This window comes from Pituophis catenifer, unplaced genomic scaffold (assembly GCF_029215685.1).
Source record: "Pituophis catenifer annectens isolate HBS135680 unplaced genomic scaffold, rPitCat1.0.hap2 SCAF_7, whole genome shotgun sequence".
NCBI lineage: Eukaryota > Metazoa > Chordata > Lepidosauria > Squamata > Colubridae > Pituophis > Pituophis catenifer.
This window is the reverse complement of record NW_027256887.1, coordinates 15,748,027-15,761,212: the sequence shown is the minus strand read 5'-3', so window position 1 is coordinate 15,761,212 and position 13,186 is coordinate 15,748,027. Positions and strand designations below refer to the sequence as shown.

Here is a 13,186-nt window from a genome sequence, read left to right as displayed (position 1 = left end):
CTCTGGAGACTCAGGGCGGCTTACAATGCGTTAAGCAATAGCCTTCATTCTTTTGTATATTTTATACAAAGTCAGTTTATTGCCCCCACAAACTGGGTCCTCATTTCACCTACCTTAGAAAGGATGGAAGGCTGAGTCAACCTTGAGCCTTGGAGAGATTCGAACCAGCAGAAATTGCAGGCAGCTGTGTTAATAACAGGGTGCACTAAACCCCTGTACTATCAAGGAAATGGACTCCCGAGCTCAGTTTTCAGCTGCCAAGGCCTCCTGCAACCCTCTGCCAGTGAAAACGGAGCTCGGGAGGGCCGCGCACTGGAGAGGGTTGCAGGAGGCTGTCGCAGCCTAAAACGGAGCTCAGAAGCCCGTTTTCACTGGCAGAACTCTTGGGCCACCCCAGTCGCCCCTGACAGGAGTGACATCAAGCTGGCCACGCCCCCTGGCCATACCCACCCTGGCCCACTGAGGTCAAACACAACCCTGATGTGGCCCTCAATGAAATCAAATTTGACACCCCTGCTGTAGAGCATTCTCTCATTTATTTTGTTTCTCACAACTACTACTATGTAAGGTTAGCTGGGATAAGAGGGAATGACTGGCCCCAAGTGACCCAGCTGATTTCTGTGGCCGAAGATAGACTTGAAAGTTAGTTTTCCCAATGCTAGTCTAACATCATTACCACCACCTCATTCCATTTTTATTAAAAACACATCCAATGCATTACTTTAGAAAATAAAATTTTAAAAGACAATAACCTGGGGCTAAGTTAACCAGCAGATTAACACAATTTCCTCAGAAGGTTTGTACTCACTTAACCTTGCAGTCAAGCAAAGTGTCAAGTCTTCAAGGTCTATTTGGAGAACAGAAGGCAATTCAAGCCTCTGGAGAATATTATTCTAGAAGGCAGGTACCTTGACACAAGTAGTACCTTGCCAAGGTTATAGGTAAGCAATGCAATTGATATAGAAGTACTGTGGTCCACCCATAATAGCTCACACTGAATTCTCAATTAAGTGCAGCTTCTAATACAAAGCACTAGTCCATGAGCAAGGTGACTAAAGTATTTATTTTATTTATTTATTTATTAGTTCGATTTATATATGCCGCCCTTCTCCGGAGACTGAGGGCGGCTTACAATGCATTAAGCAATAGCCTTCATACTTTCGTATATACCTGCTTAGTAGGGTTTTTTGGGCCCCTCTGAGCGGTGTTCTATTTTATACAAAGTCAGCTTATTGCCCCCACAAACCGGGTCCTCATTTTACCTACCTCGAAAGGATGGAAGGCTGAGTCAACCTTGAGCCTGGTGAGAATTGAACTCGCAGTAATTGCAGGCAGCTGGCAGCTAAGTACTACTTTAACAGCAGTAGTTTAGTCCACTGCACCACCAAAGCTCTTTTCCTTGTCCAGGAAAGAGCAAAATTGGTGTATGAGTCAGGGTAAAAGTCATACAGGCCACAACCCCCACCTTCCCTTTGGAGTGGAGCTGAGAATCAGGGGGACTCCAAAATGATGGACTGTAACCCCATTCAGAACTAAATGAGAAAAATCCATAGTGCAACTTCCACAAATACACAACCCCAGTGGTGAAATTCAATTTTTTTTATTACTGGTTCTGTGGACGTGGCCTGGTGGGCATGGTGTGGCCTGGTGGGCGTGACAGGGGAAGGATACTGCAAAATCTCCCCTCCCTACTCTGGGCCCAGCCAGAGGTGGTATTTGCCGGTTCTCTGAACTACTCAAAATTTCCGCTACTGGTTCTCCAGAACCTGTCAGAACCTGCTGGATTTCACCCCTGCACAGCCCCTCTCTCTTCTCAGGGATGAGTTTAAATCTGTTCTTCCTCATCCAGATTTCAACAGCCTTCAGTCACTGAAATAGGACCAAAAGGGCTGACACATTTTTACACCTATAAAACCGAATAGTGATAAAATTATTGCTTTGTTTCTGAATATGTCACACTGATTACACCCATAATGGAATAAGAAGAAATAAAGCTTCAACTATTCTATAACTATTCTGTTGCTCTGAAGATTATAAAATTCTTGAAAACAAAGAGTGTAAAAATAATTCTTTTGCAAGCATTTCCTTTTCACAAGGCCTAATTTATATATGCAGATATTCTAAAGAGATATTCACAAGCCATTTTAGTCTTTCAAATCATAAAAGTCAAAACCACATCGCTAATCAATTTCTTTCTAATAGCCTTCTGGAAAAATTAAATTATTAAATGACTACATACAGATAAATTACAGGATGATATTTGATATCTAAATTTGTTTATAAGGCAGGTATTATTTCATAAAATGAAAATGGAAGCTAAACAGAACAAATAAGAAGTTGAAGGAAATATTTTCAAGTTTAAGTATTTATTTACTTTAAGATGAAAAGGGACATAACATTTGTAAATGAAACCTATACAGATCATGTATATAAAATAATCATTTCAATTAGTATAGCAAAAAGTCTAATCCATTCCTATGCTCTAAACTGCATTATCTATGAAATGCAAATGACAACGAAAAAGCATCTTGACTTTAACTTGACATCTTAAGCTAAGTGTGTAAAGTAGCGTAACTACAGGAATGTTTTACAAGGATTAATCCTTTCCATCCGTCTCTCACCTGAGCAAAGATAAGTACCTATCTATGTAATGTGAAAAGAATTTAACTAGACTAAAGTTCATGTGCTTTACTTATGCACATATTTGTTTAGAAGACAGATGTTAATGAACCTCTCATGGAACTTAAATGTTCCAAGAACACTTGTCAGTCAGTTTTAAGTGAGCTGAATTCTTGATATAGTTGGCAACGGAGACTCTTGGTGAGCATCTGTCAGCTATGTTGCAATATATATGGGCTTTTAAAATAAAAATAAAATCAATTGCATTCCTCTCCAAAACCAATCTGAGTACTATCTGCTTATTAAAATTTGAAATGCACTCAAGGTTGATTTTTTAAAAAAGGAAGAGGGACATCTGCAAGAAATAGATATCCTTGCCTTCTCAATTAATTGTTGTTTTAATAAAGATAGATATTTATCTCTGAGCTAATTTAGCAGTGATCGTTTACAAAGTATCTTAATACAGTATATCCATAATTATTTCACTTACATTCTCAATTTATTTAGAAATTCACTTACAGTTCCTTAAATAAGGAAGTTTCAAGTTAATAATAGAGAAACTGATCTTTGAGTATGATTCATTTGTATAATTTAGGGCTAAAATAATCTTGAGAGGTATAGGGGGAAAAAACTTATTACATCAGTCACTAAAGGCAAAATGTTCGAATTGCAGGCTGAAAAAAAACAATCCAGTGATTACTTTTTATAGGACGGGTTTGTTCTTATAAGTACAGAATATTTATACCTCTGTCACCCAATTATACATTGAATCATAGGGCTGGAAGGGACGTTGGAATAATTCTTGTTCAAGCTCCACCCTAGAGAAATGATTGTCCAATCTTTTCTTGAAAATCTTTAGTAGTGGAGCATACACAACTCCAAAAGGCAACCTGTTCCATTGGTTCATTGCTATCACTTTCAGGAAATTTCTTCTCGGTTCCAGATAGGATTTCTCTTTAACAAGCTTCCACTCATTCTTCTTATCCAGTCCTCTGATACTTTGGAGAATAAGTTGACTCCCATATCTCTGTGACTGCCTCTCAAGTACTCAAAGATAACTGTCATGTCATCTCTAATCCTTTTTAAGACTAGACATACCAAGTTGCCCTAACCGTTCATCATATGATTTAGTCTTCAGAACCATGATCATCTTTGCTGATCTTCTCTGCACTCTATGGTCTCAGCATCTTTTTTGTATCGTGGTGACCAGAAACTGACCAGAACCTGATGCAGTACTCCAAGTGTGGCTTCATTAGTAACACAGCATAGAGCATATTATCACTTCACGTGATCTTGATACTCTCCCTCTGTTGATGCAGCCTAAGACCGAATTGGCCTTCTTAGCAGTTGCAGCATCCTGCTGGCTCACAATTAAGTGTAGTCTACTAGGACACATAGAACCCAGGTACTATATATTCTATTCCTGTGCTTTTGGTTTTGCCTGTCTTAAGTGCAGGACCTTATTTTTCTGCATCATGTTGGATAGGGCCTATTTCGCTAATCTGTCAAAATCCTTCTGCATCTTGAGTCTAACTTCCAAATTGTTAGCACTTCCCCTCAGCTTTGTGTTGTCTGCAGATTGGATAAGCTCCCCTTCTATCATCTCATCTAGGACATTTATGAAGCTACTGAAGAACACTGGGCCCAAGACAGAACCTTGAGTTACCACATTGCATGCTTTTCTCCATGTGGATGTAGTTCCATTGAAGGCTACACAATTTATATGATTTAACACTGTTTAGTTAATAAAGATGGCCATGATTTTCATGATGCTTGCTACCAGGAAGCATTGTAAACTGCTATGAGTCACAACATTTGGCAGAATAAAAATATGATAAATTGCATTGCTAATATTTATGTATCAATGCAAATATAAACTCCATTGAATTTAACAGGCTTATACTCTGAAATTTGGTTCTGGAATTGCAATCTTTAACACTTTTACTTATTACTTATTTATTAGATTTAATGGTGAATTGTATTCCAAAATAAAAACCTGGTAAATGGCAACGTCCATTGTATTTGAGGAAAAAATCATGTTAGGATGCAAATTTTTCTAGAAATGTTAACCTCTGACTAGAGGATTTTCTTTTTATTAGCCCAATCCAAAAGCAAACAAGAATTGTTTTTGCAATTCAATGGCAAAGCAAAACAAAACAACATCTGCATATATTCACAATACTTTTTCAGAAACCATGTTTCAATGGATATGTAGATATTCGGTTTCTGTTGTATTTTTGTTTATATTTATGCTTGGATAGTAGATTATATATTGCTCTATAATCAACTATTTCGTTTTTTCAGATTTCAGTGTTAGTTTGACTGATATGTGTTTTTTTTGTTAAGATCATTATTTTCAAATAATGTTTTTAATTAAAATACATTTTCTTTAAAAACACTAAAAAATAGAACATGTCAAAAATATGTATGCTTCCTAATGCTGTTCTTTTCTATTATTATAAACTGATACTATATTTTTAATTATATACAATAAATCATATTCAAAATAGATTGAGAAGGAAAATCTATCTGAATCTGAAAAGTAATATATACACAACAGCAACACTGTAATTGTGCAAAAGGACATGATGATATATAATGCAAATTTTATTAAAGGATAATGGTGGTAATTTTTCAGAAGGAAACATTTATACTGTATATTGTATCCAGCTACATGCTGTGTCAATAACAAAACGTCTAGCCTCTTCCTCATTATTTCCATTAGCAACATGAAGTCTTGCAGAAATATAATCAACTGTATTTGTTTTACAAACTTCCTTCTGATATTGGTTGCATATTTTGGGTATAAACGTAATCCATAGATTTATCTAGTTGGAATTAACTGAAATAAATCCTGGGAGGGACATTTTTGCTTCTTCTCTAATGAGAACACAAGAATGTTAGAAACATTCTCTTCTATTTTCACATTAGCTGCACTTTAGTAATCTCTATATCATGACACAAACCATTCTAAAACAAGCCAGGTGGGGAGAAGAAGAGAATAAGATTGTTGTAAAGAGCAGGTCCTTATATAGTCTGAGATAGATGACAGGTTTAAAATTTGTATTACAACATTCTCTTACATACTGTATTTAAGCTACTATTTTAATATGACTCAATGCAAAACCATGCAAAATAATTTCTATAACACAAAATTCAAAGCCTATAAATTCTAATGGAGAATTGTCTTCAGCATTTACCCACCTTCCTTAGTGTGTAAATATTGAATATCTACAGGCTGTTTTAATTTTTATAAATGAATTTATGAATACTAAAACCAATATCTAGAATTCTGAAAATTGCCTGTTCTACAACAAAGAAGTTGTGAGAATAGGTTAAAGTTTTTACTAATTGGATAAACTTTCTTTTTCAATTGTTCAGATGGATAAAAGTATCTTATCCAACAATTGTGTTGTGAATAAAGTGTCAGTGTGTTATATAACTATACGTTGCACGTATTCCTAAAACATTACTTCAGTTAAACTAACAACATTTTTTTTGAAACATTAATCTTAGTATAGGAGCATAAGTGTCATCAAAAAATTATTTAGGTAAGCATCAGGGATCTAATATAAGATGCAAAATTATTTGTACCATTCTTTGATTTGTTTGTAAACATTTAATTCACTGCACAATTAACACCTCTCCTTTAGTTTCAAAGTCCCACATTAACCACTTGTTCCTACAATTTGGAAACCATAAATTCTTCAATTCTGCTCCGGTAACTGCAAAATATATATTTATTATTATCCGTTTTCTATACAGGATGGAAAAACAATTAAAAGGCCGAATAAAAAAACACATATCCAGATAAATATTAAAAAGAAACTAAAGTAGCAACATATAAATTTTAAAACAACGATAAATTAAGATGTGCTTGCACAATGTTCTAAGATGAAATGGCTAATCTTACATTTCGAAACTCAAAACAAAACAACCCACGTCCTCCAAATTCAGGACAAGACATGATGCTATTCGTCATGTTCTGATGTTTTCTGCCCCACAATTGGCTTTTCTCCTCTCCAAATGATAGATGTTTGTGAGGCACAAGCTACTAATGGAAACTCAGGTCCTATTATTGCAGAACTGCCTGGAACAGGTTGAAAAGAAACACAAATATGTAATAGTAGCTACCTTTTACTGTTTCCTTGGAGAAACTAAGCAAAGAACCTTGAAGACCAGGGTAAATTAGTTACAGATGAACACCAATTGATTGATTATATCAAGCATATTCGTAACTTTTTTCAATAATTCCAAAGCACAACTCTTTCATGGAAAGAGGTACAAATTAATTTCTGCTCCACCTATAAAGATGGTTGCTCTGTTTTTTACAAAGATACACTCCAGTAGGAAATTTAGTCTTCGTGGATTGTAATGTAATCTTTCTTGTGTTCTGTATTTTGTGTTTATGCATGCTTCCAAATACAAAACTATGCTTTGGCAATTTGTTGAAAGCTGCTTTTTTACAGGCAAATTGACAAGTGTAATGAACATATGCAGAAGTCAATCCTCAAGTCAATAGCTAAAAAAGTATATTATTCCTATTAAATCATTTGTGGACTGTTTGCAAAATTTAATCCATTGCTGGCATCAGTTTTATGCCTGTTTGTGCTTTTATATAAAAGCATTCCTATTTTTGCTTTCATTGTATGTTAGGAGATTTTTTAAAAAGTGATTATTTTTTTAAAAAATTATTCTGTTGGCTGACTTTGTATAAATTGATCAGTAAATAAAACTCTAAATGGGATACCACCCAATTAACATCTATAAAGCTAGGATGAGAACTAAAACAGGAAGAGAAGAATCTTGCTTTGTGTTCCTATTGGTCTCTAGGTCAAAACACTCCAAATATTTCAGGTTTTGCACCGCTGGCAAATAGAACATCCAAAATATTTCAAAGTCCATATTTTAAGCATTAAAAGCATGGGAACAAAACTTTCAGGATGGAATTCAGAAAAAAAGTATGTTTCTGTTCCCCTTTTTAATATGTATCTTTAAGGTTGCTTCATGATAAAAAGATAATTAGTGTAAGTAGAAATCAAAGTGACCTTCCTATGGAAATTTCCAAACTACAGCCACAAAAAAACCTTTCTTCCAAGACTGTCGATGTATTTCAAATACAGTGTTGCAAAAAATCCTCTTTTCTATAAAATCCATGGAAATGAATTGGTAGAAAAGTAGAATAGCGTTCAGTCTATTAATGACTGCCACTAACATGGCTTTTGATTAAAAATTTCTGAAAAATGGTTCGGTACAAAACTTACTGAACTAGGGTAGCCAAGCTAGTCTAGCTTTTTGTTTTACAGCAGCCATACCAGATAATTCTAGAGGCTGGACAGACTATAAATAATTTATTAGAATAAAATTCCAAGGCAGTATTTTGTTATAACTTATATGGATCCAGTTTATAGCATTTCACCGCAGTTATTCCTTTCTTATTTTGATCACCACTTTAAAAGAAGAACTTGGAATCTTTTTCTTCCCAAAACAGCTGCCCCATAAAGCTTTATCGCTATAGCAACTAACCTAATTGGTTTCCTACAGGTATCTCCTTCAACCATCCATCGGGTGGAGCTACTATCCCTAAGTATAACCCAAAGAGTTAAGGAAAGAAAATAATCCTTTCCTCATCTTTCATGTTACAAGAAACAAAGAAAATAAACAATGCGTTTTCTGATAATTAAAAAGCAAAAACACCCTATAGGAGAGCCCTTTTTGTATGCTAAATTTGTTAATTAAAAAAAAATATTTCCCTCTATATGAATAAATATTTAATAGGGAAAGAAGGGAAGGGAAGATAAACATTATTTCAAGTCATGTTGAAATTTACTTCAAACTTTAAAATATTCACTGATCCATTATATTCAGTTATATTTTAAACCTGTCTTTGCTGTTATTTTAGCTGAGTGTTTGGAATACAGCTGTCATATCCATAACATCTAAGTGCATTTTTTAAAAAATGAACACAGGTATGTAAGTATAGACATGGATGTGTTAATTATCTTTCCATTTGAATTATAAAAAATGCAGAGATGTTAATCAATGATTGGTTTTAATTTTGTAATAAAACATGTTTGAAGTATCCTGTTAAAGGTAATAGGATTCTATAGAAATTATATTGACATATATTTTGTCAATATTTAATTCCTAATATTTTTCTGAATTTAAAAGCCATTTAATACAAAGGTCTTTAAGCAGTATGGCAGTCAGATTACATGTGAATTATATCATCATATTCGAAGTTGCACATTCAGTTATTAAGATACTGAAATAATGGAAGTAGTGAAGTGTCTCAACACTGAATATTTTAGGCTAGGGAATGCTCTGCTCATAGTTGTGCAGAATATATATTCATCGTGCTTAGCAAAGATTAACCTGGGATCTGCAAGAAAAGTGTTTAGTTGTAATTTAAAAACTCATTATTTAGAAATTATGAGATTGCATTTTGGGCTAATAAGAGAGATAGGCAAGTGGACAAAAATCTATGAAAATAAGAATTATAATACTGAAGGTTTTGAAAAAAACACAACAGCGCTGTCCTTCCTAAATACAAATGTTAAAAGTATCAATACCCTAATATATTATAAAGTTATTGAAAAGTATTTGTCAAATGGTGACATCTTATCATTACATTACACGTAGCGCACTCACATGCAAGATTTATATATGACGCAATTTAACACAGTATTTTAACATATATTTTATTAAATACAAGAGCATGAACACTAAAATGTTATCTTACCCAAAGTAGTGCATGTGATCTTTCATGCAGAATTTAATAATTGTAAATTTTTATATTATAGAAATATACACTAAACTTTAAAAGTACAATGAAACACAAACTCAGTATTAAGAATCCTGTCCTTACCTTAAAGAGAAAATTCCACTGATGCAGCAATGCTCAGAAAGTTTCGTAATCATCACAAATAGAGAACGCTTAATAAACTGCTATTAGTTTTAAAGAGATTTAGAATTCACTAACCATCCAACTTGTTACAGTAAAGAAATTGTGTTTCAAATCTATTTTGCTTCAATAAAAGTCAACATGAGATCTTTTTCCCCCATTGACAAATGTGTATTACAGCTGTCAATAATAAATTCTGTCAAATTCATGCTTGCTAAGAAGCATATTTCATTATATTAAATCACATTTGGATTATTCTTTAAAAGAACATGTTTCCACACTCTGATAATAGCCAAAAGCTTCTAAACAAAATTTATTTATAATAAATAAATAATTTTACAGTCTTTTGAATTCCATTCTCTGGTACTTAATACTTCTGACTCTACCCCAGAAAAAAATGGTTATAAGCTATAATAAAACATATGATAAATTTAACTAAGGATGCTTTGTGATACCGTAACATTTGCAATAGGATCAAGTTCTATCACTAAGGAATATCATCATAAGCATGTTTTTTCAAGAATCCTAAATGTATGAGAAGAGGAGACTTGGACATGGAGAAGAATAAAGACAGATATATGCACCAGTAAGAGAATATGTAAGTTGTAATAAATATAGAACATCTGGATTGCACTGGTGTTGGCATATTTTGTTAGGTTTTCAACAATGGTATGAAATACAAAATATTTCCAAAACATTTGCAAGCAAGCATTGTTTTGAACCAAGTTTAATACAAAACATTGCTTTTAACCTAGTTGAACTCTTTGGAAACAGCCTGGCCTATAAAAATTAACCTGGTCCATTTAAGTCAAGCAAGCAAGGAAGCCAAATGCAAAGCAATACACGGATTTGTCATCTGCTGAATCTATACTTACTGCAATAAGCAATTAAAAGGCCAACCAAGATCATGATTGCCCAGAAAGTTGAGGATGCGCTCGGCAGGACGTTGGCATCTTTCCTACTGCTTCGCTTAAGAGATGGAGCCATTGAAGCCATAAGTCCCCCAAAGCCAAAAAAAAAAGAGGGGGAGGGGGACTCAAGATAAGTTTCACAAGCCAGGTCTCCCTCGCCCTTCGACACACTTAATCCCAAATAGAAGCATTTTAGAGAAGGACCACAGGATTTGGCTGTCAGCAATCATCCTGGGGTGTCCAGCGGGGTCTCTTCAGCCCAGCCAAGCCAGAAGACATTTTGTTTCAGCGGGCGACGACCTCTTTACAGCCCGGTTTCTCCTCCTCCTCCTCCTCCTCCCCTTCGAGGATGGAAATTCATCGGCAACCACCTCCAACTTTCCCTTCTAAGAGCGGCGAAGCAAGGCTGCCTTCCACGACTTCAAGCAGCCCGTCGGTGCCAAGTGGCGTTTGGTTCTTCGCTTTCCTCGGGGAAAGATCCCAGACGGGGCGCGGCGGCAGAAGCCAGGCGGAGAGGCGGCTGGTGCCTAGTGGCGAACCCACCCGCGAGTCCCGAGCGAGGGGGCGCCGCGCGTGCGCATCCACGCGCGTCCCACCAAGCGGCTGACCCACCCGCCCGCCCGGCCACTCGGCCGAAGGAAAGAAAGAAGGAAGGGAAGGTCGCTACCCGGAGGCGCAGAAGGCTGGCCTGGAGGGAGGACTCCGGGAGGGCACGGCAGGCAGGGGCATGCCTCTGAGGGCGCGAGGGGAAGGCAAGGAAGAGCCCGAACCGCGGCGACCAGCTGCCGGGGGTCCCCGGAAAGGTTGCGCCGCTCGACCGCCTTCCTTCCCCACGGACGGCAAACTTCTCGCGCCGCTCCCCTCAGCACTTGTAGCCCCGTCCAGAGGGAGCCTCGCCGGCGCGGCAGAGGGAGCCCCCTTTTGAGGGCAGGGGTTAGCCAAGCCCGCCCACTGGTGCCGCCTCGCTCTCCGCAGCCTCCGACGACGCCTCGGTTTCCCCTCGGGGCGAGCAAGGCAAAGACACCCAGCTTGGCCACCTTAGCCGGACGGGCGGGCGGGCTTGGCTGGCTGGCCGGCCGCCGCTTCTGCTGCTGCTAGTCCTCCAGCCGGCTCGATTCCTCGGGCTCCTTAGCGATCCGCAGCAGAAACCCCCGCGCTTTCCCCGTCCGCAGAGCGGCGGCTCCTTTTTTTTTTTTTTTTTTTTGGCTTTCTGTCCGGCAGTCCCGTCGGCGCGGAGCGCACTCAACTCCCCACCCCTTTTGCCGAGGGCGCGTTCGTTGGGGGCTCCAGCTGACGGACCCAACTACCCCCCCACACCTTCTCCACCCTTAACGCCGCCCCCGGCCCGCCTCGCGCGCGCTCCTTCACCGAGGCTGGCACGCGGAGGCCAGGCGGGTGCGCGCGCGCGCGCTTCCCACAGCCCGCGAGTAGCTTCGTGGAGCTTGGCACAAGCGACTGTTGGCCGGCTCTTCGTGCCGCCGCCCCCCTCCCCTCCTCTGCTGCGGTCTTTAGTGGCGGGAGTGGGGTGGAGTGAGCAGTCCGACACACACACACACACACACACACACAAACACACACACAGACACACAAAAATCCGGCAAAAGTGAAGAGAAAGAGGCGCTCCTCACAGAGAAGCCGGTGCTCCACCAGCTTCTCCTCCCTTGAAGGCAAAACTCCACAGCGTGACATAAATCCCAACGATAGTCAATGGGGAAAAAAAAGACGTTTACCGACAATGTTCTGCTAAAGAGCCGCCACTTTTTCCCCCAAAGGACACGCGCGAAGGGCGCCCTGTTTTTTTTGTTTGTTTGTTTTTGTTTTTTGTTTTTTTTAAAAAAGCTTGTACGCCCGCTTTGCTTTTGAGGGAGAAATCGCTCCCCGCGATGGTCGCGGAGGCGACATCTTGAAGAGGCGATTTACGAATCAAGAGTTGCGTTGCTAAAACTCTCTTCCCTTCTCCTTACCTTGGACTTTTTAAGAATCTTTTTCCCGCCCATTTGCAGTGAACGTTGCGGCCGTCGTATCTCCTCACCTGAGCCGTTTTTTCCAGGATGTGGGGGCTTGGGGCAGCAGATTGGAGGCACCCGCCGTTATTGGTGCATTTCCTGGGCATCGTAGCCAGAAAAGAGCGACTGTACCAGGGGTCGTTCACTTATATCTGCCCTCCATGGTTCAGAGAGAAGAATTACTGTTAAACTGCTACTTTAACAGTAACAGAGTTGGAAGGGACCTTGGAGGTCATCTAGTCCAACCCCCTGCTCACACAGGAGACCTGTACTAGGGATTTGAACTGCTGAACTGCCGATCTTTCTGATCGACAAGCTCAGTGTCTTAGCCACTGAGCCACCTAGTCAGGCAGCTTTGCTTCGTCACTTATCACCTATCTTCCCACTGGGCTGGCAGTGGGGATCTGACCAGCCACTCCAGTTCTTCCCCCTTCAATCTTTCCCATTCACAAAAGATTTGAGTAAGAAAGACTTCTGATATTTTTTTTCCTTTGCACTCCTGAGGGCTCCATTCAGCCCATTTCCAAAGAAACTCAACGAAATTGAGTATGTCCTGACATTCCCTTCATCAACAAGCTTCAATTACTCAGTCTTTGCTACTGAGAGAAAGAAGGAGCAGTCCTTGCTTCCTTTTGCTTGGATGCTTTGAAGTGGAGAAGTTTGCTGCACTGTGTTGACTCCAAAACCCATAAGCAGTCAAAAGAAGAAAACCATATCTCACCTTCCACAATTAATTCAATATACTG

At 38.8% G+C, this 13,186-nt stretch overlaps 1 protein-coding gene across 1 annotated transcript in view; it reads right to left on the bottom strand.

Annotated features, from left to right (window-relative positions):
• TAFA5 (TAFA chemokine like family member 5) overlaps nucleotides 1-11,002 on the bottom strand; it is a 348,241-nt gene extending 337,239 nt beyond the window's left edge. Inside the window, exons 1-2 of the mRNA XM_070947505.1 lie at nucleotides 10,980-11,002; nucleotides 10,399-10,517 (exon numbers count right to left, since the gene is read on the bottom strand). Coding sequence (XP_070803606.1) covers nucleotides 10,399-10,510 — 112 coding nt within the window. The 5' untranslated portion in view covers nucleotides 10,511-10,517; nucleotides 10,980-11,002. The remainder of the gene's footprint in view (nucleotides 1-10,398; nucleotides 10,518-10,979) is intronic.
• Nucleotides 11,003-13,186: the final 2,184 nt, after the last annotated feature.